Genomic DNA, 21,310 nt, shown 5'->3' with positions numbered 1-21,310 from the left:
ACACTTGTGGTACTAAATTCATTTGAAGTACACTTGGACGTTGTGTGCTGATAGTAGGTAAAATATTGCTTTCTGTACATTCCTCAAAATGTCCATTACTACTTGCTGGAGAGAGTGATGCTTCACTATATTGACTTCCCGGACTTCTTGGATTTCTATATAAATTTTTTGCAGCAGTTATATTGATAATATTCACAGATTTTGTAATGGAACTTCTCACTGAATCTGTTTCCGGTGCAACTAAAGCTATTGGCGGAGTTTTTACAGCACGTTTTCTATCATTTGTACATGAAACTCGTTCCGGTGTGGCACTTAACGGTTTACCATTTAATTCGTGTCGTTTCTGTAAGTCCTCAATAAGGTAAAGCACAATACGCTCTAATTGCTGAGGATTTTGTGAGGCAGGCACATCTTCAACTGAATTACTGGGCATTTTGGTTTGAATAAAAATTGAAAATTTTCTTTTCATTTCTTGTACTCTTCGGCGTCCAACATCTTCATCTAATAGCGTATTAATACAAACAAACGAATGTACTCTGTTAGTTGTTTTATCAATTTCAAAATATCCTTGAGTTTGCAGGTAAATAAATTGCCCATTACGTGATAACAGACGATAACAGCTTTCTCCGTAATCTGCAACGCCATCGTACATTTGACGTAACGCAACTATAACCCATCGTACATCATCTTGATGAATAAAAGAAAACGGACTGAGATTGCGCACCTTAAAAAAATTATTTTTTTAATAAAAAAAGAAAAAATAAAATTTTTTATTATCACATTTACTAATTTGCTTTAATGCGATATGATTAAATTTATATGTATATGACCTTGAACAAATAAATTATGTGACACATGTGTACATATTGTCGTTTTCAGACATATGCACATATGGTTCACTTGATAACACTTTTATATCCTTGATAATATTTAATGTTATTACCTCTTCTTTCATATAACCAGCTACCAAACCGATTCGCTGATCACAATCAACTATACGACCATCTATTAAATGTCGTGTTCGGTATTCCAAAACATTGCCCTCAATGAGACGATTACTAACAGAAGGTGGTTTGATTAAACGTGCTATTGCCACAAGCACAATATCATTACCGCTGATGCCATGTAATGCTGCCTGCGCTATCGCATCATGTTGTAATACACTAGGTCCACCACAGCTAGCCGCGCCATTATTACGCGATCTCCTTATCAGCTGCGAAACAATTGGAAAGTTGCCTGCTGATGTTGAAAAGTCACTTCTTCGAAAGCATCCCTCAATTTTTACAAATTCGTAGCGCGTTTCTTCCGAGCGTGTACTCGCTCGCGCCAAACGTACAATAAAGCTTCTTTTATCACTGCGTAATTTTTGATCTATTTTAGCGAAGTTTGTCTGTGTTTTTGAATTGGGCGTGTGATAATACGTATTTTTCACATCGTGCAGTTCGTCTGAATCGTATGCTTCATCATATTCTTCATCTCCAACGCTTCTGTTCATATCGTAATTGTTACGAAACAATGACTCCATATCGCGAGGTATTAATTGTTGACGCAATATCGCCTGATCCTCATGATGTGTTATATTCAAAATATTTTGTCCATACAAATCTGACTGACAGTGTCCTAAAATCTGCTCCACACTCGTAGAAATAAGTACTATTTGCCCGTGACATGTTAAGGTTATAAAAAAACTATTTAATAACTGCATTAGTGTATCGGTAGTATGAGGTTCTGCGTATATGCTCTCCTCACTACGCATTTTTTTTACACCCGATTTCCCAAACACATACTGTAATCTTAAGCCATGTGCTGCGAAACGTAATACTGCTGTTTTGTCTAATCTCCGCGCTGAGTCCGCTACGTGTGGCACCATCGTGGCTAATTCCTGTATGCTAGCATTTAGCTTATCTCGCCGATGTTTTTCAGCAAGATTACGGGCCTCCCGACCATTATGTGGCACCGCCACGCCCTCCGCTATAGCGGCACCAACAGTGGACATTGTATTCATTTCTTATTTAGAAATGTTGTATTTCTTTTTTTCTAATAAATTTCTTTAACTAGATTCCTGCTGGATCAGAATTTTTAAGATCTCCATTCCTATTACACTACACCTATTTACGTTTCGCTCTTGTTTTTTTCAAGGTCTTCCTGTTGGTGGTTTGCACTTTTTCTTCCCCTCTCTTCTCCTTCTCATAAGGCTACTTTTCTGAAGTTTTCTCTTTACGTTGTTGCGTGTCCCTTTTATTTATTTTAAACGTTTTTAAACTTAACTATTCATACGTTTCTTTATTTAATTCTATATATTATTGATTTTACAATAATTTTAACGACATATTTTCACGTATAAATTTAAAATGTTTATTTTTCGGTTTTATCATCAAATCACACCAATCAAAAATTTCCTTTCTTAATTTTTGTTTTGTTATATCGTCGTAAATACGGTATGTTCAGTGCATGTTTACACACTTCTTTTCTCATAATCATATGGTACTTGACAATTTATATAATTTTGTAAAATTATATAAAATTTATGCTATGTGCTTCTTTGCGACTTTTAATAAGCATGCTGAACTCGTACTAAATTATTTAAATAAAAGTGTCTATATAAGTGTCTATATGTCTACATAATAATTTAGCAAATTAACATACTTTAGGCCACACAATTTAGCATATTAAATAAAAATAGTTATGACTCTTTCTGAGTTTAATCATTTATGAGTACTAATGATTTATCAATTAATTTTCTTTGAAATCTAATAGCACATATATACTGTCTCATTTAAGTGGTTTTACACATGACAGCCACTAATGAGGATGATTTACCATACAAAGTTCTTTCATATAAATGAGCTCATTATCAATAAATCAGCTCATTTAAAGCGAAAAATGTCGAATGCAATCCTTAAAAATAAATATCCCACAAAGGAAATCACCAAAATTTGAAATATTTGTCATATGTTCTATATGTAAAATATAAACAAACAGCTGACCTGTAAACAAAGGCACTGAGGAGGTAAGTATTTAATAAAATCTTTATTTTTATAAATTGAATATGTAATTGATATATAAAATGTATATTAATGATTTAATATATCAATTATATATATACATTTTTTATGTAATAAATTATTAACGCTCGCAAACGAACTTTTGGAGGTACGATTGCCCTAGAATATTCGCTCATTGCACCCTAATGTAACAGCGTATTTGAACATAAGTTAAGAAGCAATAATCATCATAATGATGATAACCTGATATATAAGTATTATATATATATTTATAACTACATTTTTGAAAACACTATTTTTGACACTATTTGAGTAACATCGTTCACTAGCAAAAGATAACAAAATATTTGAAAAACAACTGCTTTTATAATCCATTATAGACTGTATTATCATCTATGTATTATATAGACTCCCTTCGTTTGAAGCTAACTTTGGGAAAACAATTGGTAATCGTCAAGCAAAATGTATACACTGGAGTTTCATTTATAACACTCTAGACATTTCGGCAGAGTAGCAAGGTTACCCTGAAATTAACAGCTGTTTTATATGACTTGACAAGTATGAAAGTATAATTAAATTCGATATATGCATTTATGCATATATTTATGCAAATATGCATTTATGAAATAGATAAATGTGTACTGACACTACGACAAGAATGTTAGATTACAACAAAATTTGACAGATTGAATCCAGATTTACCAATCGAAAACGAAAATAGTGAAATCAGATTGACTTTCTCTTGCAAAAAATTTCGTGAACCTTGGTAACCCTACTTCGATAAATTCCATTCATTAATTCCAAGAAGTGAATGTATGAAAAATCAAATAGATAAACAATTAAAGAACTCTTTAATAAGAAAATGTTAAATTAAAGACATAATTTTTTTAAATGTCACCAAGTTCTCCCATTCAAAAAGTGTGGAAGCCAGAGTGTAAGATTTATATTTTATATATATATTTCAAATTAATTGGTTTGCGATATTTTAGTGTATAAAATACAACTCGAGGCCCCTACACCGAAACCATTACGACGTACTGAACCAATTACTGGTTTAGGTGAGCCCTGTTATTATGGAACAGAATATTTTGGTGAAATGGGTCATCAGGTAATTATATTTAGACAAATTCAAAAATAATACAATATATAATTAAATATATATATTAGGCAGCAGAATCATTGCTTGAAAATACTCCAGATGGTTCCTATTTGTTACGGCGAAGTCCAAATGCACAAGAGTATTATACATTAAGTGTACGATTTAATAATCGTACAAAACATTTTAAAATATATTTTAAAACTGGCGAAGGGCACTATTTGCAAGAGCAAGCAAAGCATTATGATACGATACATGAACTGGTGGCAGATGGTTTAATAAACTTCCATATGCAACTCCATGCAGCACCTATAATACAGCAAATTAATCAACAAACGCGAAATTGCTACCAGCAAAGCCCATATATGACTTTAAACAGAAGAAAATTACGCGCCCTCTCCAACGAACTTCGCAAGTCAATAATAGCTAAAGGTAATTGTGAACCAGATGCGAAAAGTGGCAACAACATTGCTGTGACTAATTCCACTTCAAGCAAAGACAATGATGCAGATTTAATATTGCCACTTATCTATGAGAAAGCGCATACATTTAAAATACACACATTTAAGGGTTTGAATTGGTGCGAGTTCTGTGCAAATTTTCTATGGGGCTTCACAGCGCAAGGTGTGAAATGTGAAGCATGTGGTTTTGTAGCACATTCTAAATGTTCTGAATTAGTTCCAGCAAAATGTGTTCCAGATCTAAAAAGAATACGAGGAGTTTTTGGCACAGATCTTACAACAATGGTGCAATTATATCAGTGTCTAATACCATTCGTAGTGAGACGTTGCGTTGAAGAAGTAGAAGCGCGTGGAATGTTGCAGGAAGGTATTTATCGTGTTTCTGGATTTGCTGATGAAATTGATGCACTAAAATTAGCTTTGGATCGCGATGGTGAAAAGACTGATATGTCAGAGTCAACATATGGAAATATAAACGTTATTGCAGGAACACTAAAGTTATATTTACGTCTGTTGCCTGTGCCTTTGATAACATTTCAAGCTTATCCCAGCTTCATGCAAGCGGCACGTAAGTATATTGTTATTTTCCATTTTTATACTCAAATTTATGGTAATTAATTTATTTAGGAAATACCAGCATTTCTGATCAAATACGAAACACAAACGTAGCTGCCAAGAAGTTGCCTTTAGCACATTATAATTGCCTTAAGTTTATGATGGAACATTTGAAAAGGTAAAAAGAAGAATTGCATTTAAGAAACACTTTTAATTATATATTAATTATTTTTTAGAGTTGCTTCCCATTATGCTGCCAATAAAATGAATGAACACAATTTAGCTACTGTGTTTGCGCCAACTCTTATAGCCACTCCGCAGCATATGACTAATTTAACTGAAGAAATATTTATGTTATCGTCACTAATAACAAACTGCGAAGCAATTTTTAATTAGTAAGCAAATTTAACAAATTTCCAATTAGCACACACATTTTATACATTGATCGCATGCATTATTATTCCACGAAATTACATTTCTGTAAGCTTAAGTTAAGGACTTTTATATGTATTTTATTTATTATGAAAATGTACAACATGCAATAATATTAAGTCTACAAAGACCACGAATTTATATTAAATTTATATATAATTTAAAATAATTGAATTTTTGGAACAAAATTTTACATTTCTATAAGTATATTTATTATTCTATAAACAATGTGTATTATAAATCATGATATGCAATAAAAAAGAAGCATTACAAATTGTTATTTTAATTTGTATAAATACATTGTGCGTTGAAAATATGTACTAAGAAGGCTATTTCATTACTGTTTGGGTATGAATTTTACCCTATCGACTTTACATTACTGTAGCTTAATTTTTTTCAAGTACTTATTTTAATTATCATCGCCATCCTGCGTTTGAGTCAATATAATCAGTACCGAATCAAAATTATAGGAAATATGGTGTAGTATTTTGCGGTGGTATGACTCTCTCTGTCTCAGGGACAGCCCAAAATATACTTGTTGATCGATCTGTGGCAGTTTGGAACTTTAATATAGCTGCTACGTTACCACAACGATAACAATAGTTTGGTGCCGACCACACTGTCACTAACTTTCCATCAAACATATATTTTATGCCTTCATTCACTAACTGATGAGCACGACAAATTAGCTCCAAATTATTTATAGACATAAAATCTTTTGTCACTAATTGACCAAAAAGCCAACCAGCGCCTCGTGGACTTTGTCTCCTTTAAAAATCAATTTTAAAAACAATGATTCACACAATAAGCACAGAAACTTTGTACTTACCAAAGGTCCATGTCTTCTGGATCTGACCAAACTAAATCACAGAAAGCACCTTTATAAGGTATTTCGCCATTTCGCTCAATGGTGCGTATTTGATCTAGGGTAATAATTTCTGGACTTAGTCCTCCATGCACGCATAACACCTCCTCGTCAATAATCTAATTACAAAAAATATTTACATCATTATTTAATAATATATATTTATTAAATTTTATCTTACCGCTGCTACTGTTAATAAATCAAACACTTTGCAGCAATATTTCCAAGCATTTGAGTTTCCGTATTTGCTAAAGCACTCATCATAAAATCCATATACTTTAGTAATTTGTCTGGATTCATGGTTCCCTCTTAGTAGCGTTATGCGATCTGGATAACGAGCCTATGAGAAAAGCAATTTATTGATTTCTAAAAATATGTCAAGATTTCACAATACCTTCAGCGTCATAAGTCTTGTAAGTGTTTCTAAACTATAATAACCCCGATCTACAAAATCTCCCATAAATATATAATTAGTATCGGGCACTGGACCACCAGTTCTAAACAGTTGCTCCAAATCATAGAACTAAAAATACATCGAATATAACAACCAGCATAATCAAAGATTATTTCTTTTATTACCTGCCCATGAATGTCACCACATACTGTAACAGGTGTACTAACTGGTTGAATATTCGATTCCTCCAACAGAATTTCACACACAATATCACATAATTTTTTCAAATCATTTTCTGGCAAATACTTGCAGTCCTTAACTATTTCCACCCATTTATCTAGATCAGTCATGTTGAACGCAGTATTCAGGAAAACTTGGGTAAATGCAACAGAAAAATCTCTTGTTGTTGTTGTTTTAGTTGTCAACGTGAAATATGTCTCTCTGAAATGAAAAATGTTGCCACACTGCTTTTATTTGCATGCATGAGATCTGAGGTTATCTTCATTCAACTTAATTAAGTGCTGCAGTTATAATAAATATATATCCAGTTCCAATTAACCATGATGGAAAAGCACCAGACTTATCATAAAAAATAAAAAATTTCAGTTTAATAGAAAAAATATTCTCTTTTATACTTAATGTTGTTGATATATGAGTATTCTAAATTAATAGTGGTTGTCGAAATAAGGTTTCAAGTGCCCCTTATTGGAGGTCTGTTCCACGAGCTACTCGTAGTAACTTTGAGTAACACTATGTATACACAAGTGCGTTTCACCAACAAATTTTCAAGTAAATAAAAGCATCTAAGAGAGCGTACATCGCTGTCGACTTTTGAAAATACACAGACTTAACTCGTACATTTTATTTCAAGTAAAATTTTTGTTGATGTGTGAATCAGCTGTTTTGGTTTAATTTTAAACTGGTGTTCTCACCAGGCTTTACACAAAGCTTTTCCATGAAAATCTGTGTAAAGAGCGTAATTTGGCAGTTTATATGTGTTACGCTCTCAGTTTGTACTTTACTTGTGTTTTATTTGATTTTTACGACAAGTAGCTCGTGGAACAGAACTGTAATTAATCTCTATCGTTACACACCATATATGTGATTGCCTTTTATCAGCCAAAGAAAAATTATTTTTTTAATTTATATACTTATTACTAATAGTATTTAAATTTATACAATATTATCAGCTGATATAAAAATTGATCAATTGCATTGCATTTCTTTGTGTGCGGGATATTTGGTAACCGGTTTAATCTTCTGTTATATGTTTACAATTTGCTGTCATATTTACTCACTTCTTTAGAGTTCTGACGTTTACATTTTCAACGTTCGCTATGTCTACATAATGAATTCAGTATTCAAAGGTAAATCTGGCAATTGTAACTTTTCATGTTGAGAACATATGGGCGTAACTTATAATGAGACACAAAGAGTTTCATTTTACTTGATCTATTAATTTTAAGAGTTCTTACGGTTTTTGAAACTGAATGTTGCAATTCATAGTTGTAATGTTTTATACCCAATTGTTTAAAAATCTAGTATAACATTAAGTTACAATAACAATGCCATATATTTCTTAACATGCAGTGAATAAAAACTTTCTGAAGTCTTTACAACAGAGCTGTCCAAAGTACGGCCTAATGTTTGTATGGCCCGCGTTTGTTTGTTTTTTATCTACTACAATTACGCAAATTTTCTTTTGGTGCACTGGTAACACTATATTATTTTATTTCTATGATATAACAAATAAATGAATTTAAATTGATAAATTAATAAAACTAAATTTAACGTTATAACCATATTTATAATATGATCTATTTATAATAACAGCTATGAACGTACGTATTATTTTCTGCTGCCCTCCAACCTGTACAGTAATTTGTATTGGCCAGCGATCGCATATTTTCTGGACAGCCCTGCTTTACAATATTCAACAGAATTAATTTTTGTTTTATTACACACACCATATAGATATCCATATTATAATATATTTATATTATTGAAAAATAAAAAACGTTTTGGTTATTAAAATTAAGAAAAACTGTTTACTTTTCACTTGCTGCACTCCATGTTTGATCTGCTACAATGCAAGGCTTCGAACATGATTGTTAACTTATAGACAGTTAATGTTAATGACGTTAAGCACTCTGACAATTATTTTCATCGTATGCCATACCTGTTTTATGCTTAACAAAATGTTTGTTATTAAATAGAGTTTTGTTATTAAATTTTAGAATTATTTGTTTAAAAAATGGCTTGCAGATTATGTTTAAAAGATATAAGTGACAAAATATCTATACCATTGTTTGTCGAAAATAGCAATACTCAAACAGAAATACATAAAATGATTACAAATTTTTTTGATTTCACTGTAAGTATTGAGATATACATTGACGAAACAAATTATCAATAAATTTGGTTAATAGATTTCGTATGACGATGTTAAGTCAACGAATATTTGCGAAGATTGTGCTAATAAAATAAAAGCATTTGAAAACTGGCGTCAGTATATTCAGAATCAACAAAATAGTTTGCAAAATGTGTTTGTTGAAGTAAATTGTTGTTCCAATACAAAAACTGAAGAACTCGAAGACATCGCGAACCCAAAAATAGAAGATTTTTATTCTGATGACGATTTTGACGTTGTTAACTGCAATACTTTTTTAAGTGGTAATAATTAACATAAAAATCTTTACAAAATTAATATTTTGCTATTTTTTTTAAGATGATGAACATAATTTAATTAATGATTGCGTTAAAGAAAAACATTATGTGGGTATTAAAGGCAACCTAATTACCAATATTGATGGGAACGACGAATTGGAAGAATATAACAACATAAAACTTGACTTATTTTCAAGTGGTAATAATTATATTTTTTAAGATTTTATATATTTGACAAAACATATATACGATTTTTTTTAATATACCCGTAAACATAGATGACGAAGTTCCCTTACTAAATTTTGTATTGAGTAAATCAAAATTGAAAAATTCTAAACATGAGAAACGCATTAATACCAATACTTTATGTGAACCTATTCCTTCAACTCAACATAATAAAATTAAAATCGTAGAAAGCTTTATACAATTAACATGCGATGTATGCAAAATTAGCGTTGAATCCTACGACGCCTTACAAAGTCATTTTAATCTTCTCCACAACATTCCTCCATATGTGAAGTGTTGCAGCAAAACATATACAAAACTTAATCGCTTAGTTGAGCATATTGAATGGCATCAGAATCCAGAGAAGTTTAAGTACACTTTTATGAATAATTTCAATAAAATATATAGTATTAATATATTATACTAATCTATTTTCAGATGTACTATATGTAATAAGTTAACCAGTTCAAAGTCATATTTAGAAAAACATATCAATTCTCATAGTTTGAGAGAAAGGCCAAAACGAAATTGTTCTATTTGTAATAAGGAATATCGAGGTAGCAAGTGTTATAGAAGTCATAACCTAGAGGAAAAAGATATAATGGAAATAAATTGTGATTTATGTAATAAATGGTAAAAAGTACTTATTAATTAAAAATAAATTTTATTCTTATATTATTTAAATAATACATTATTACAGTTTTATGACACCTCAACGTTTACGCCGGCATATCGATTCAATACATAATAACATTTGCCCTTATGTATGTGATATATGTGGAAAAAAATATAAATTTAAACCCTCGTTTGATAGACATGTACTTGAACATCAAGGAATCGTAGAGCCTCCACAACAGTGTGATATATGCAATGAATGGTTAAAAAACAAACATAGCTTGCGATTGCATCGTTTTACACATATGGATATCAATACGGATTGTAAAATTTGTGGGAGAACTTGTCCAAGTAGAACAGCTTTATTACGTCATGTAAATTACTCACACAAATTGCAAAAGAATTTATCCTGTAATTACTGTGATAGAACATTCAAGCAAGAAAAAAATTTAAAGGTTTGTTGCAATAAACTACAAAAATGTTAATACAAAATTAATAAAAAAAAATAAATATCAATTCAAGGAACACATGGCTATACATACTGGCCTGCAACTTTACTCTTGCCCGCATTGTGCAAAGGAGTGTAGATCGAAATCCAATATGTATGTCCACATTAAACGCAAACATGTTGATGAGTGGTTGAAATCTAAAATTGCTAAATCAAACAATCCAAATTTAAAATAATTTATAGATGTTAAGGTATATGTTATGACAACTGACTACATATGTATATTAAAAGCCAACTTAACAATATATACATTCGTTTGAATTTTAAATATTACTTTAGTCGCTAGTATTGTACACTTAAGGGCTACTTCACATCAGTGTGGATTGTAAAACTAGACATAAAATTTGAATTTGGATTAAGCAAAAGCTAAATACAACCAAATCAGATCTTGCTTAGGCATCAATCATTTGTAAAAATAGTTTCTGTTTAGGAAATTATTTCTTTCCAGAGAAGTATGTCTTCCACATCTCTTTATGATGAAGCTGATCATACTGATGAAACTATAACTGTATAAGACAAGTATAACTCAATATTCATTGTTTATATGTCATAAGCTAAGAGTTGTACGGTGGATTAACAATGCGATCGGCTAAGATATGATAAATACATTTGTACTATGCGCAATCAATGCTGATCTTTACATAGTTGATTTGTCATGTTTGGTGTAGCACAGATGATTAATTGATGTTCAATTGAAATTAGGAAAAAAAAGAACTAAAATGAGTTCCTTGTAAAAAACTAGTATATAACAGATTTGATTTAAAATAATTTCATTTTAAAAACAAAATATTAAATTGTCTTTATATTATATAAACAAGTATATAGTTAATGAACAAAAATAATAATAGAATTATTCAATTAAATTTCTTCGACCGAATTCAAGTTAAGTCGAAAAGCAGCTAATTTATGTTATAAAAATTTGAATATGATTATTAAATAACGTTCAGTATCGTCTTGGTCTGAAGTTGGTATTCTGAAACAATTCTAATTTAATTGAATCGAAAAATAAAGATTATTTGAATTTAATTAATGAAGAGGCAAAAAAAAAAATAAAGTGTTAATTTGTTTATATGATAATAGAAAGAAATAGAAAGGCAGTGAAATATATACATATACACTGACAATCTTAACTATAATCGAATTATGTTGCCAAGTAAAATTAAATAGAATGTTGGTGCCAGCTCTACTGCTATACAAATTCTACTTTTATCCTCCACATCACCACAAGCTTTTTAAGTAACTACTGAGTTCCCTAATATTCTAACATGTAACATAAGGAATATTCCACACGTACTTTAATACAAAGTAAATAAAATAATTAATATTCCATATACCAGAATATGTAAATAAAATGAATCTTTTGTTATAATATTGAAATTAATAAAAAAAACATATGAAATTCGAACATCAATATATTTTTATTCCAACAAAATGGTCAGCATATTATTTACTAGATTTTTACTTGAAAGCGTTCCCGTAGTATCAGCGTAAAAAGCTACTTTGAGAGAAAATACAATTTTATTCTCATTTTTAACTTTCACTTGAAAAGTTCGGGAGCAGAGCTATTACTTACACTCAACTTACATTTGAATAACTATTAAAAAAAGTGCAATAAAAAATATTTTTAACAGAAAGTGTATTCGTTTAAATTAATAAGTAGGTGAAAAGCATCGAATGTCATAATATAAGACTTGAACCCACTAAAACCACCTCTTAGGAATACAAAATGGAAAAATTTCAGCAGTTCAACCATAAAGATCAAGAGCTGAAACCCCATTCCAATAGTTAAAAGAAAGACAGACGTAACAATACGGAAAACTTAGCATTTAGACTAAGATCGTGTGCGAGTTCGAGTAAAGTAAAGTAAAATTTCCTAGGCATTTATGTAAATATTTATTTATTTATTTATTGCACTTATTTATTATTTTTAGTTAAAATTTTCAAATTTATTTATATATTAAACATCTTATAAAACTTTCACAATGGTAACACCTAATTTACCTAGTTTGTATCTAATTTACACTACTCAAAATTCTGGTAAATACCAACATTCGCTGCCGGCCCGACATAATTTATTTATTTAATTTAATTTATTTACTATTTCCCTCAATTTATCATCAATTTACCCAAACTCGCACATTGTTTACATATATACCTAAACTAAACAAAGGAAAACTTCTGTATTCACTCGGGCATCTATTTAATTTTGTTCTATCTGATAATTTGTTGCAGTGTATAATTATTGTGAATAAACATCTTTAAGAAGATTATTGTGAATAGTTGTTCTGATATGAGTATTTTGTTTATAAATGTTTTTCTTATTTGCCGTGATTAAAAATGATTTGTTGCTTGTGTTTAAACGAATTGGAATATGAGACTGCAGTTGCATTACCAGAAGAAGACAATTCAACGAAATCTTTAATTAAATTGATTTTAAATTATAATCGATTAAAGGTACGTAATGTTCTAATTCGAATAAGGTGGTTGTGTGTGAATTGGGATTTCCCACAGGTTTCAGACAGCTATTTTGAAGCTACAAGTTACATATGTCTCGAATGTAACGAACGCTTATTTGAGTTTCATCAATTTTGCTTGTATGTAAAAAAGAAACAAAATGCTATAAAAATAAATCGTTTAGAGATTATATTACCTTTGGTAAATGAAAATGACGAATACATAGAAAATATATCGAATAATGGTGAAGACGTATATAATGATGAATCAAATGGCTGTGTAGATGGTATATCGAAATAAACATTTCTACACTTCAACTTTTATTCATTATTCATTTTAATATATCTTTAGAACAAGCACAATGTGAAAATGTGGAAGAAACTAATAAAGTCCAAAGTGAGGATAGGAAAAATTGTTTGAAATGTAATATGTGTAATAAGGCTTTTCAATCGAAGATATGGTTACAACATCATAAAAAACGTGTTCATGAACAAAAAATTAATCGGCTATGCAAAATATGCAATCAGAGGTAAATTCATATTTTTAACTTTATTGTTAATTATATAAAATAAAAATAATTAGAAATGTAAATACCTGGGTTAGGATATGGTTGCATTAAGGAAGCGTAAAAAGAAAGGATTATTATTTAGGAAGCAAGAGTACGTGAGGTTTTAATGAAAGTTAAACTGGCTTATGATAGAAAAGCTTAGTCGCTTCAATGGGAGAGAGTATAAGAGCAATCAAGCTTAAATTGGGTGCTGTGGGTTATGAAAGCATTGGGCGACATCATAGGGCGCTTAGAAATGCAGTTGATGCACACATTATAAGTTGACACATTTATGCATGACAAGTAACTGTTTAGCACATAGCTATATCCTGACCTCAATTGGGCTAGAACCGTTTTTATTTCACGGAGAAGACGACACTCTTCCAGGGATATGTTAGGCGGAAGTCTGTTGACTTTGTTGCAATAAAAAAATAAATCCTTTCCAATTTTTGTTTGATAAATTTCCAGATTGCACAATTAGATTAGATTTGAAGATATTACGGTTCTAAGTAACAAGTACGGCGGTGCACTGCAATCAAAAAAGATATTAAAAATAACGAGAACTAGACAGAAGACAGACTGACCAATTGGCATAACAAAATATATACATATACATTTATTTAATAAATTGAAAAGATATGTAGTTGCTGACTAGCTTTCCTATTGATTTACTACTGCCTGTGAAAACTTAGATATGCAATACATGGGTATCTATTTTTGGATAGGTTAGAGTGGGACGGCATCCAACTTATAATTTAAGAAACCGATTCAGTTACGTATATAGAGTCTATTACATATCATTAATATTCTTAGAAAGTTTACCATTGTTAACTAAGACTTCTAAGATATAATATGATACTCCTGGAGAGAACTTCCTAAGCTGATTTAGACAAGTTGCAACTGTTAATAAAACTAATAAGAAGTCTTGGAAACCGCATTCAATTGATAAAAACCACATGAATAGAACACAAAATTTACACATACATATTTCACTTTGCATTCACTGGGTCGACCCTATGATATTTGTCATGTTTGTGACTCTGAAGATAGTAATTTTTAATTTTTATGTGTTAAATTAACGACCTAAGCCTAGTAATAATAAAAGAAACGTATTAAAAATTGGTCGTAATAATATATTTAAAATATTTAAAGTAAAATTCAATTGTGATAATAATATGATATGTTATTATTTCGGGCAGCGCGCGCCGCTTTAAGGGATTATATTTGATCTTTTTTTCACATATCACTTGAATGGAGGAGACGTGTCTTTCTACGTTCTCTGTACTTTGATCACCAAGGTCCTTTTGATCGGTGTATGAATCACACTAATCCGTGATATCATAATGAGCTATTATTTAAGCTCAAGTAGGTTATAGTGTACAAAGCCTCCACTCCAACCCAATCTAACCTGCACTTTGCATATCATAGAATTTGCAAATCGTCAGTATACTTTAATCCCAAAGACAGTAGTTAACAATAGCATATTTAACACATATGCCAGCTTAACTAAAAAATATTTCTAATTTTTTTTTTTGTTTAAATTTATTTAGTTTTTATAAACCAGAAACATTACGACGTCATATACAAAATGTACATAACAATACATATTTATATGTATGTGATATTTGCGGTAAAAAATTCAAGTCTAAAACTTCTCATACAAAACACATACTTGCACATCAAGGCATTGCAGAGCCACCTGAGCAATGTGAGACATGTGGAAAATGGCTTAAGAATAAACACTGCTTAACTGTGCACCGAATATCACATACTGCTCCACACATCGAACAATGTCATCTATGTGAGCGCGTATGCAGCAACAAAATTTCACTAAGACAACACATTAAATACGTCCACAAATTAGATAAGAAACATAAATGTCACATTTGTAGAAAATCTTTCAAACTACAAAAAGAATTGGAGGTAAGTTATCTAACACTACTCTAAACGAGTAAATTTTAAAATATTTGTTTATCATCTAAAGGAACATAGCGTTACGCATACTGGAGCACAGCCATATTCTTGTTCGTATTGTCCGAAGAAGTTCTCTGCTAAACCAAATATGTATGTGCACATAAAACGAGTACATATTGAGGAATGGAGGGCTTTACAGCGCGCACGTTCAAATGATCCAAATATTAATTTAAGCGCCCAAAATTAAATATCGTAAGTTAATAAAAATTATTTGGCTTTTATAGCTCTACGATCGTTTTAGATCGACCTATGATAGGAATTATTTTTAAGTATAATTAAATAATGTTAGCACAGATTCGCTAACAGTGTAACTACATATTTGATATTTGGACAATATATATAAAGCAAAAAAAAAGAACAAAATAATTTTCATTAAAATCCATACTTGCCATTAAATTTAAACAATATTTATTTCATTCTTAATAAACAGAATTTTTATAAACTTAATATTTTAAATATTTAGTTTTGAGTACAGTATTCAAATAATTTAGTTTAAAACGGCTTATATGAGAATTTTAAATACATGCATTTTGAATTCTTAAGTTAAAATTATTAAATTGCTAAAAACTATAAATAAGCAAGTAGTTACTAATAAAACAATGAAAAGAAGTCGTTAGGTACAAAAAGGCCAATCATTTTAAAAAAAATAAGGAAGAAGTCTAAATAAAATGATAATAAAAATATACATTTTGTATAAATTATGCTCTTGTACTATTTATATAACAACCAGTTGCAATAGCGTAAATATTGCAACAATAACGTCTGTTTTCCTAATCAATTAATCTAATTAATCTCTTCAATCGATCAATAATCTTGTCCACAACAAAATCCAAAATCAGGTATTGAGAAAACAAATGACATACAACCGAATCTTATTAAAGATCCGTGTTTTAGTAAAGCTGTACCTTCCCAAGCAGCAGGTGAAATCGCTGGATTCACTAACGACGAACATTTGCACACTGTCTGATGTGGGGGTGCCATTCTATATGAAAAAGTAAAAATTATTTTAAACATTAATACAGAATATTTAAATGTGAAATAAATATTAAATAAATATTTAATATATAAATTATACTGTTAAAGTTTACATTTTAATCCAAATAATAGATAATTCCATCAAAGTATACCACATATGTAATGCTATTTTGCATATAATAAACAAAAAATAAATAAAATAAAAAATTAACAATAATTTCCTATAGTTTCATGCTATACTTTATAAATGATTTAAAATCGTTATTCTTGCTAAAAACTGAATTTCTTGGATGATCGATGGTTCTATAATCAATGCTTTCTGCTCTTCTCAGTCTTATACGATCGCTATTCAATCATGTGGGCATCTATTTTCTTATACCGCCTACTACACATAGATATTTTACTTTAACCAATCTTATAAAATTTGCTATAATTTAATTAATTCACGTGGAAAGTATACTTTATTTTCTAATAGCAATTTTGATCAGAATCAACTTTATCTTTGATCGAATCTAGTATAACCGTGTAACTCTACACGATTAAAATGCAAAATTCTAACTTTATATTTGGATATATTGCAGATATGCAGTTAAATATACCTATATGTAGAATATATATAACATGTAGCTTTTCATAGTACGAATATAACCTCACTTTCATTTTTTAATTTTATATATAATTAAAACAATTATTAATACGTACGTTGATATTTCGTCGCAAACATAGTAATGCCTTTTTATTCCTCGTCGCGTATCTAGCAGTTCTTGTACACGTTTTTGCACTTCCAGATTTTCGTGTTTGTATTTTTTTGCTGGGATGATTGCACTTTCTTCAAAATCGCAGGTATACAGTTGTCCATTAATCTCTGTACCAAATTCAGAATAATTAATTAACTCGAAAGATTTCGCAAAATCATCATAGAATATGGTTGCATGTTTCGGTGAAATGCGCCTGCAGCTACCATACATAGAAAGATTTACATCGAGTGTTGAACTACCAAATCCTATATTTATGCTTCTATATCGCATAAAAAATGACGATTGCAATTCTATATTACCAAACCAAAGGTTATCGTCAAGTGAGTCATATAATGGCGTTAGTACTCCGCGCGCTCTAATTTTTGCTTCAACAAATTTTATTTGTAAACGTGTTGCTATATCATAGACTTTTTCTTCATCTGTCCAAATCTTGGGTATATATTTTTGTACCTCTTGTTCAGCGGCAGCTATCGCAGCAGCAGTTCCTAAAACTGGATCTATATCTAATAATGCTTGTTCTTTCATAGCCGCTTGGTCCTTTAGTAATAGTGATGAAGATTCACCAGTAAACATTATAGCAAGACCGCGGACATCTTCTGGCGCCAATATTTCTGATGGTAATTTTGAATCTATTGAACTTTTTGTGATTTCTCTTATTTTCTTTGACGCAGATCGATTTTGATATTGTACTACTAGTTCTGGATACTCTTTAATGATTTGTTGTACACGTTGGAAGGCTAATTTTTTTATTAAGGAAACATCTAAACATCGTAATTCTTCATCAATTTTTCTTTCAAGCTCATCGTCAATATCGTCAGACTCACTTTTAACTTTTTCTTCTTTTTCAAGTTCATCTTTCTCATCTTTTTCATCTCGTTTTATTGTATCTTCTAACTTATCCTCTGTTGTTTTTGTAGTTGAATCTTCAATTCGTTTTGTACGTTTTTTGTTGCTCTTTTGTGTTTTATCTTTAATATTTGCAGTTGTTTTTGCATCATTTTGATTTTCCTCACCTTCATTACTTTGCTCTGTTTCTTTGTTTTCAACACTTTTCGCTTCATCTTCATCACTACTACTTAAATCTATTGCATTACCCAATTCCTTTTGTATTTCCCGAAATTTTGCCTTAGCACTTTGCAAGGCTTCCAAATCTTTAACTAACGATTCGGCTACGCTTTCTACTGGTGCTTGGTTCGATGAATTATTACAGAGCCCTTTACGTCTTTTGACTATATCATAACGAAGTGTTTCTTTTAAAGATGGCAGTAGGGGTGGAGGGTTGTCATAATGATATCTAACCATAGGAGGAATTTCAATTGATTCCCGCGGATGCACTGGAATTTTTATACGAAATGGGGGATTACGCATATGTACACGACGAAAAAACTCCATTTTTACAGCTTCATGATCAAACGGTTTCGAAAATTTGTCCCAAAGACGTACGCGTTCCGTAAGCGAAATGCTGCTCACCAAATTACGATCCTAGATAAAACAAATAATAGTTTCATTTGTAAATTAAATTGTAACAAATTATTTGTATTTATTGCTCACTATAAAATTTTCTACATGATTTGGACACATCCATAATCCGGTTGGAAGTGCTGTCATTGGAGGATCTAAACAATCTTGATGAAAAAAGAGCGGACAATAATCGCATGCCACGAGCGGGGCTTTTTTACAGGACTTCCGACAATAAAAACAGGTTTTAGCTGGAAGAGGTACTAAGCCTTGTGAATCTAATTCATAAGGTTTTGAATTACGGCGTATATTAACTTTTTTATTGCTGTTTCCATTATTTCTTATAGGTTCAACTAAAATAAAAATTTTTACATATTATAAAAGAATTATTCAATGGTTATAAAAAAATAAATTTAGAAAAAAAATTTTGTGCTTATTGAACCCAAAAGCAACGAAAACAAACCACATAATTTTCAATCACAGCAATATTAAAACAAAACTTTTATATAAATAAAAAATTATTTCACTATATATATTATTATATAACTTAAAAACAAATTGCCATAAATATTTCACATAATGTACCTTTATCATTGCCAGGAAACTGCGAATGTATCTCCAGTTCTCTCGGCAGTTCGAATTGCTTCGGATTCAAAATACTTGCTGCTTTAATTAGTTCATCTAATGGTGTTGGTTTTTTATTTGGATCCAAAGCCTGTTGTATACCAAAGGGTAATTTTGTTAAATATTTTTCAGTATTGCTTGGATCACTGCTAAATGAAGCATTGCTAACACTCCTTTTACGTAGATTTCGAGCCTTAACGGAGTTCGTTTCCACATCAGTACCTATTGTAAAAGGTGTATTCGGTCGCGTACTATCTCGTCGATTGCTTGAAAGTGCTGTTGTTGATAGAGTGCGTTCAACAGAATTTGCTTTAGATGATGGTGCTGTTTTTAAAGTCATCCGACAACTATGGCATAACCACTGTCCAATTGGTATATCCTCTTCATTTAGTGGAGGATCGCTATAAAAGAAAATCGTTTAGGCGCGAAAACACAGCGTACACGTGTACGACTACTTACTGGCACTGTAAATGAAAACTAGATGGACATCTATCACAACAAAGTAAATCACCTCCTTCCTCGCAAGCATCACATAAATCATGATTGTGCCCTCTTCCAGGTCGTTTATAATAAGGATGTTTTGAATTTGTTGGACGTAATGTTATTTTCTCATCTTCACTTGGTGGTGGTTTTATGAGCACTTGTATTTGCTATAAGAAACATATTACATTTAAAAAATATTACTGTACTTATGGAACTTTTACTTTTTGTCTCTACCCAATGAGACAATTGCGCGTTTCCATTCGATTACCATCTTCAACGTTTTTGTAGAAATTTGCTATCAACTTAATTCTGCTATACTTGCTTACCTCCATTATGCTAAGATTTGGATCCAATTCGACCTTTGCCATTTTCAATTTTTTATTATTTATTTTATTATTTTTAATTGAATATACCAAAATATAAATATATTATTGAAAAAGGACTCTAGCTTTCTCTGAATGTTTGACATTAATTCAACTTATTTTCCTAGAGTTACCAGCCCACGAATTTGATTACAATTGTTCGGAAAAACGTGATATTTTAATGTTTAGGATCAACAAACTTATATGTACATCAACAATTTATATATAATGAATATGTTTACATAATATATTTTGTATATATAAAATATATAATTCTGTATAAAAAAGGTAAAATAATTTATAACGTAAATAAAATAATTAATATTTATAATATATAATATGAAAATTATGAATATTATAAATTACAAAAAAAAATTTTTAAGCAATGCAATTCTATATATATAAATAAAAATAGATTTTTTTTTACCTTTTTGTTCTATCATTTCGATTCTTTCGTTTTTTAGATACATATATATATAACATTAGATTTACACGTTAAAATAATTCGCATTAAAAATAATTTAACTAAAAACTATTTCAGATTTGTATTTTTTAGTATTTCATATTCTATCGAGTACTCAGATGTGCTCCATTGTAAATCTCCAAATTTTAGTTTTTGTAACATAAGATATAAGAACTAAAAAACAGAAATTAGTATGGAAAAATTACTATAAAATTTATAACAATAATATAGTAAAATGAAAATATAGAAAACATATCAAAACATTAACATTACAATAAATTATTAGTATCATAGGTTATCATTAGTATCATTATTAGTATCATATCCAAAACGGTATTACACAGTTTCTAAAATAGCAGGTTGTGATCTATGATATTTTAGAATTACTA

At 30.2% G+C, this 21,310-nt stretch overlaps 6 protein-coding genes across 8 annotated transcripts in view; 3 read left to right on the top strand and 3 right to left on the bottom strand.

Moving 5' to 3' along the window:
* LOC119666592 (aryl hydrocarbon receptor nuclear translocator-like protein 1) overlaps positions 1-2,393 on the bottom strand; it is a 13,035-nt gene extending 10,642 nt beyond the window's left edge. Inside the window, exons 1-2 of the mRNA XM_038075872.1 lie at positions 944-2,393; positions 1-724 (exon numbers count right to left, since the gene is read on the bottom strand). Of these exons, the coding sequence (XP_037931800.1) occupies positions 1-724; positions 944-2,005 (1,786 nt within the window). The 5' untranslated portion in view covers positions 2,006-2,393. The remainder of the gene's footprint in view (positions 725-943) is intronic.
* Positions 2,394-3,736: 1,343 nt separating this feature from the next.
* Positions 3,737-6,027, top strand: LOC119669687 (beta-chimaerin-like). 2 transcript variants are annotated; one of them, XM_038079688.1, is made up of 6 exons: positions 3,737-3,939; positions 3,995-4,113; positions 4,173-4,725; positions 4,780-5,130; positions 5,190-5,295; positions 5,354-6,027. In XM_038079688.1, the coding sequence occupies exons 1-6, from the start codon at positions 3,897-3,899 to the stop codon at positions 5,511-5,513; spliced, it is 1,332 nt and encodes a 443-aa protein (XP_037935616.1). In that variant the 5' UTR covers positions 3,737-3,896; the 3' UTR covers positions 5,514-6,027. The 2 variants fall into 2 exon arrangements, with proteins under 2 accessions (XP_037935616.1, XP_037935615.1); XM_038079687.1 differs by having other exon boundaries at positions 4,173-5,130.
* LOC119669695 (serine/threonine-protein phosphatase 6 catalytic subunit) lies at positions 6,002-7,255 on the bottom strand. Its single transcript, XM_038079697.1, has 5 exons — positions 6,994-7,255; positions 6,809-6,937; positions 6,596-6,754; positions 6,379-6,533; positions 6,002-6,317 (listed from the first exon to the last, which is right to left on the bottom strand). The coding sequence occupies exons 1-5, from the start codon at positions 7,156-7,158 to the stop codon at positions 6,014-6,016; spliced, it is 912 nt and encodes a 303-aa protein (XP_037935625.1). The 5' UTR covers positions 7,159-7,255; the 3' UTR covers positions 6,002-6,013.
* A 1,766-nt stretch (positions 7,256-9,021) lies between these two features.
* Positions 9,022-11,068, top strand: LOC119669686 (transcription factor grauzone-like). 2 transcript variants are annotated; one of them, XM_038079686.1, is made up of 7 exons: positions 9,022-9,182; positions 9,238-9,478; positions 9,537-9,674; positions 9,754-10,072; positions 10,139-10,333; positions 10,401-10,770; positions 10,838-11,068. In XM_038079686.1, the coding sequence occupies exons 1-7, from the start codon at positions 9,063-9,065 to the stop codon at positions 10,997-10,999; spliced, it is 1,545 nt and encodes a 514-aa protein (XP_037935614.1). In that variant the 5' UTR covers positions 9,022-9,062; the 3' UTR covers positions 11,000-11,068. The 2 variants fall into 2 exon arrangements, with proteins under 2 accessions (XP_037935614.1, XP_037935613.1); XM_038079685.1 differs by having other exon boundaries at positions 9,238-9,481.
* A 2,024-nt stretch (positions 11,069-13,092) lies between these two features.
* On the top strand, positions 13,093-16,142 carry LOC119669691 (zinc finger protein 729). The gene is made up of 5 exons (XM_038079692.1): positions 13,093-13,277; positions 13,335-13,563; positions 13,629-13,806; positions 15,375-15,747; positions 15,809-16,142. The coding sequence occupies exons 1-5, from the start codon at positions 13,161-13,163 to the stop codon at positions 15,983-15,985; spliced, it is 1,074 nt and encodes a 357-aa protein (XP_037935620.1). The 5' UTR covers positions 13,093-13,160; the 3' UTR covers positions 15,986-16,142.
* A 127-nt stretch (positions 16,143-16,269) lies between these two features.
* LOC119669681 (PHD finger protein 12) lies at positions 16,270-20,671 on the bottom strand. The gene is made up of 6 exons (XM_038079679.1): positions 20,423-20,671; positions 20,073-20,263; positions 19,575-20,014; positions 19,083-19,342; positions 17,476-19,013; positions 16,270-16,780 (listed from the first exon to the last, which is right to left on the bottom strand). The coding sequence occupies exons 1-6, from the start codon at positions 20,462-20,464 to the stop codon at positions 16,603-16,605; spliced, it is 2,649 nt and encodes an 882-aa protein (XP_037935607.1). The 5' UTR covers positions 20,465-20,671; the 3' UTR covers positions 16,270-16,602.
* Between the last annotated feature and the right edge of the window lie 639 nt (positions 20,672-21,310).

The sequence above is a fragment of the Teleopsis dalmanni genome, chromosome 1 (genome assembly GCF_002237135.1).
Source record: "Teleopsis dalmanni isolate 2A chromosome 1, ASM223713v2, whole genome shotgun sequence".
Taxonomy (NCBI): domain Eukaryota; kingdom Metazoa; phylum Arthropoda; class Insecta; order Diptera; family Diopsidae; genus Teleopsis; species Teleopsis dalmanni.
Note: the sequence above shows the minus strand (reverse complement) of the source record. Positions and strands in the feature narration are given on the sequence as shown.

Bases quoted from the DNA above. Each gene is read 5' to 3' on its own strand.
- LOC119669681 (XM_038079679.1), bottom strand. From the start codon at position 20,464: ATGGCAAAGGTCGAATTGGATCCAAATCTTAGCATAATGGAG. The intron at 20,015-20,072 runs GTAAGTAGTCGT...TTTCTTTTATAG, and splicing joins AGTTTTCATTTACAGTGCCA to CGATCCTCCACTAAATGAAG. The intron at 19,343-19,574 runs GTACATTATGTG...TTTTTATTTTAG, and splicing joins GTTTCCTGGCAATGATAAAG to TTGAACCTATAAGAAATAAT.
- LOC119669691 (XM_038079692.1), top strand. From the start codon at position 13,161: ATGATTTGTTGCTTGTGTTTAAACGAATTGGAATATGAGACTGCAGTT. The intron at 13,807-15,374 runs GTAAATTCATAT...AAATTTATTTAG, and splicing joins TGCAAAATATGCAATCAGAG to TTTTTATAAACCAGAAACAT. The intron at 15,748-15,808 runs GTAAGTTATCTA...TATCATCTAAAG, and splicing joins AACTACAAAAAGAATTGGAG to GAACATAGCGTTACGCATAC.
- LOC119669695 (XM_038079697.1), bottom strand. From the start codon at position 7,158: ATGACTGATCTAGATAAATGGGTGGAAATAGTTAAGGACTGCAAGTAT. The intron at 6,755-6,808 runs GTATTGTGAAAT...CTTTTCTCATAG, and splicing joins CAAGACTTATGACGCTGAAG to GCTCGTTATCCAGATCGCAT. The intron at 6,534-6,595 runs GTAAGATAAAAT...TTTTGTAATTAG, and splicing joins ATTTATTAACAGTAGCAGCG to ATTATTGACGAGGAGGTGTT.
- LOC119669686 (XM_038079685.1), top strand. From the start codon at position 9,063: ATGGCTTGCAGATTATGTTTAAAAGATATAAGTGACAAAATATCTATA. The intron at 9,183-9,237 runs GTAAGTATTGAG...TTTGGTTAATAG, and splicing joins CAAATTTTTTTGATTTCACT to ATTTCGTATGACGATGTTAA. The intron at 10,073-10,138 runs GTACACTTTTAT...ATCTATTTTCAG, and splicing joins CAGAATCCAGAGAAGTTTAA to ATGTACTATATGTAATAAGT.
- LOC119669687 (XM_038079687.1), top strand. From the start codon at position 3,897: ATGTCACCAAGTTCTCCCATTCAAAAAGTGTGGAAGCCAGAGT. The intron at 3,940-3,994 runs GTAAGATTTATA...GCGATATTTTAG, and splicing joins AAAAGTGTGGAAGCCAGAGT to TGTATAAAATACAACTCGAG. The intron at 5,131-5,189 runs GTAAGTATATTG...TAATTTATTTAG, and splicing joins CAGCTTCATGCAAGCGGCAC to GAAATACCAGCATTTCTGAT.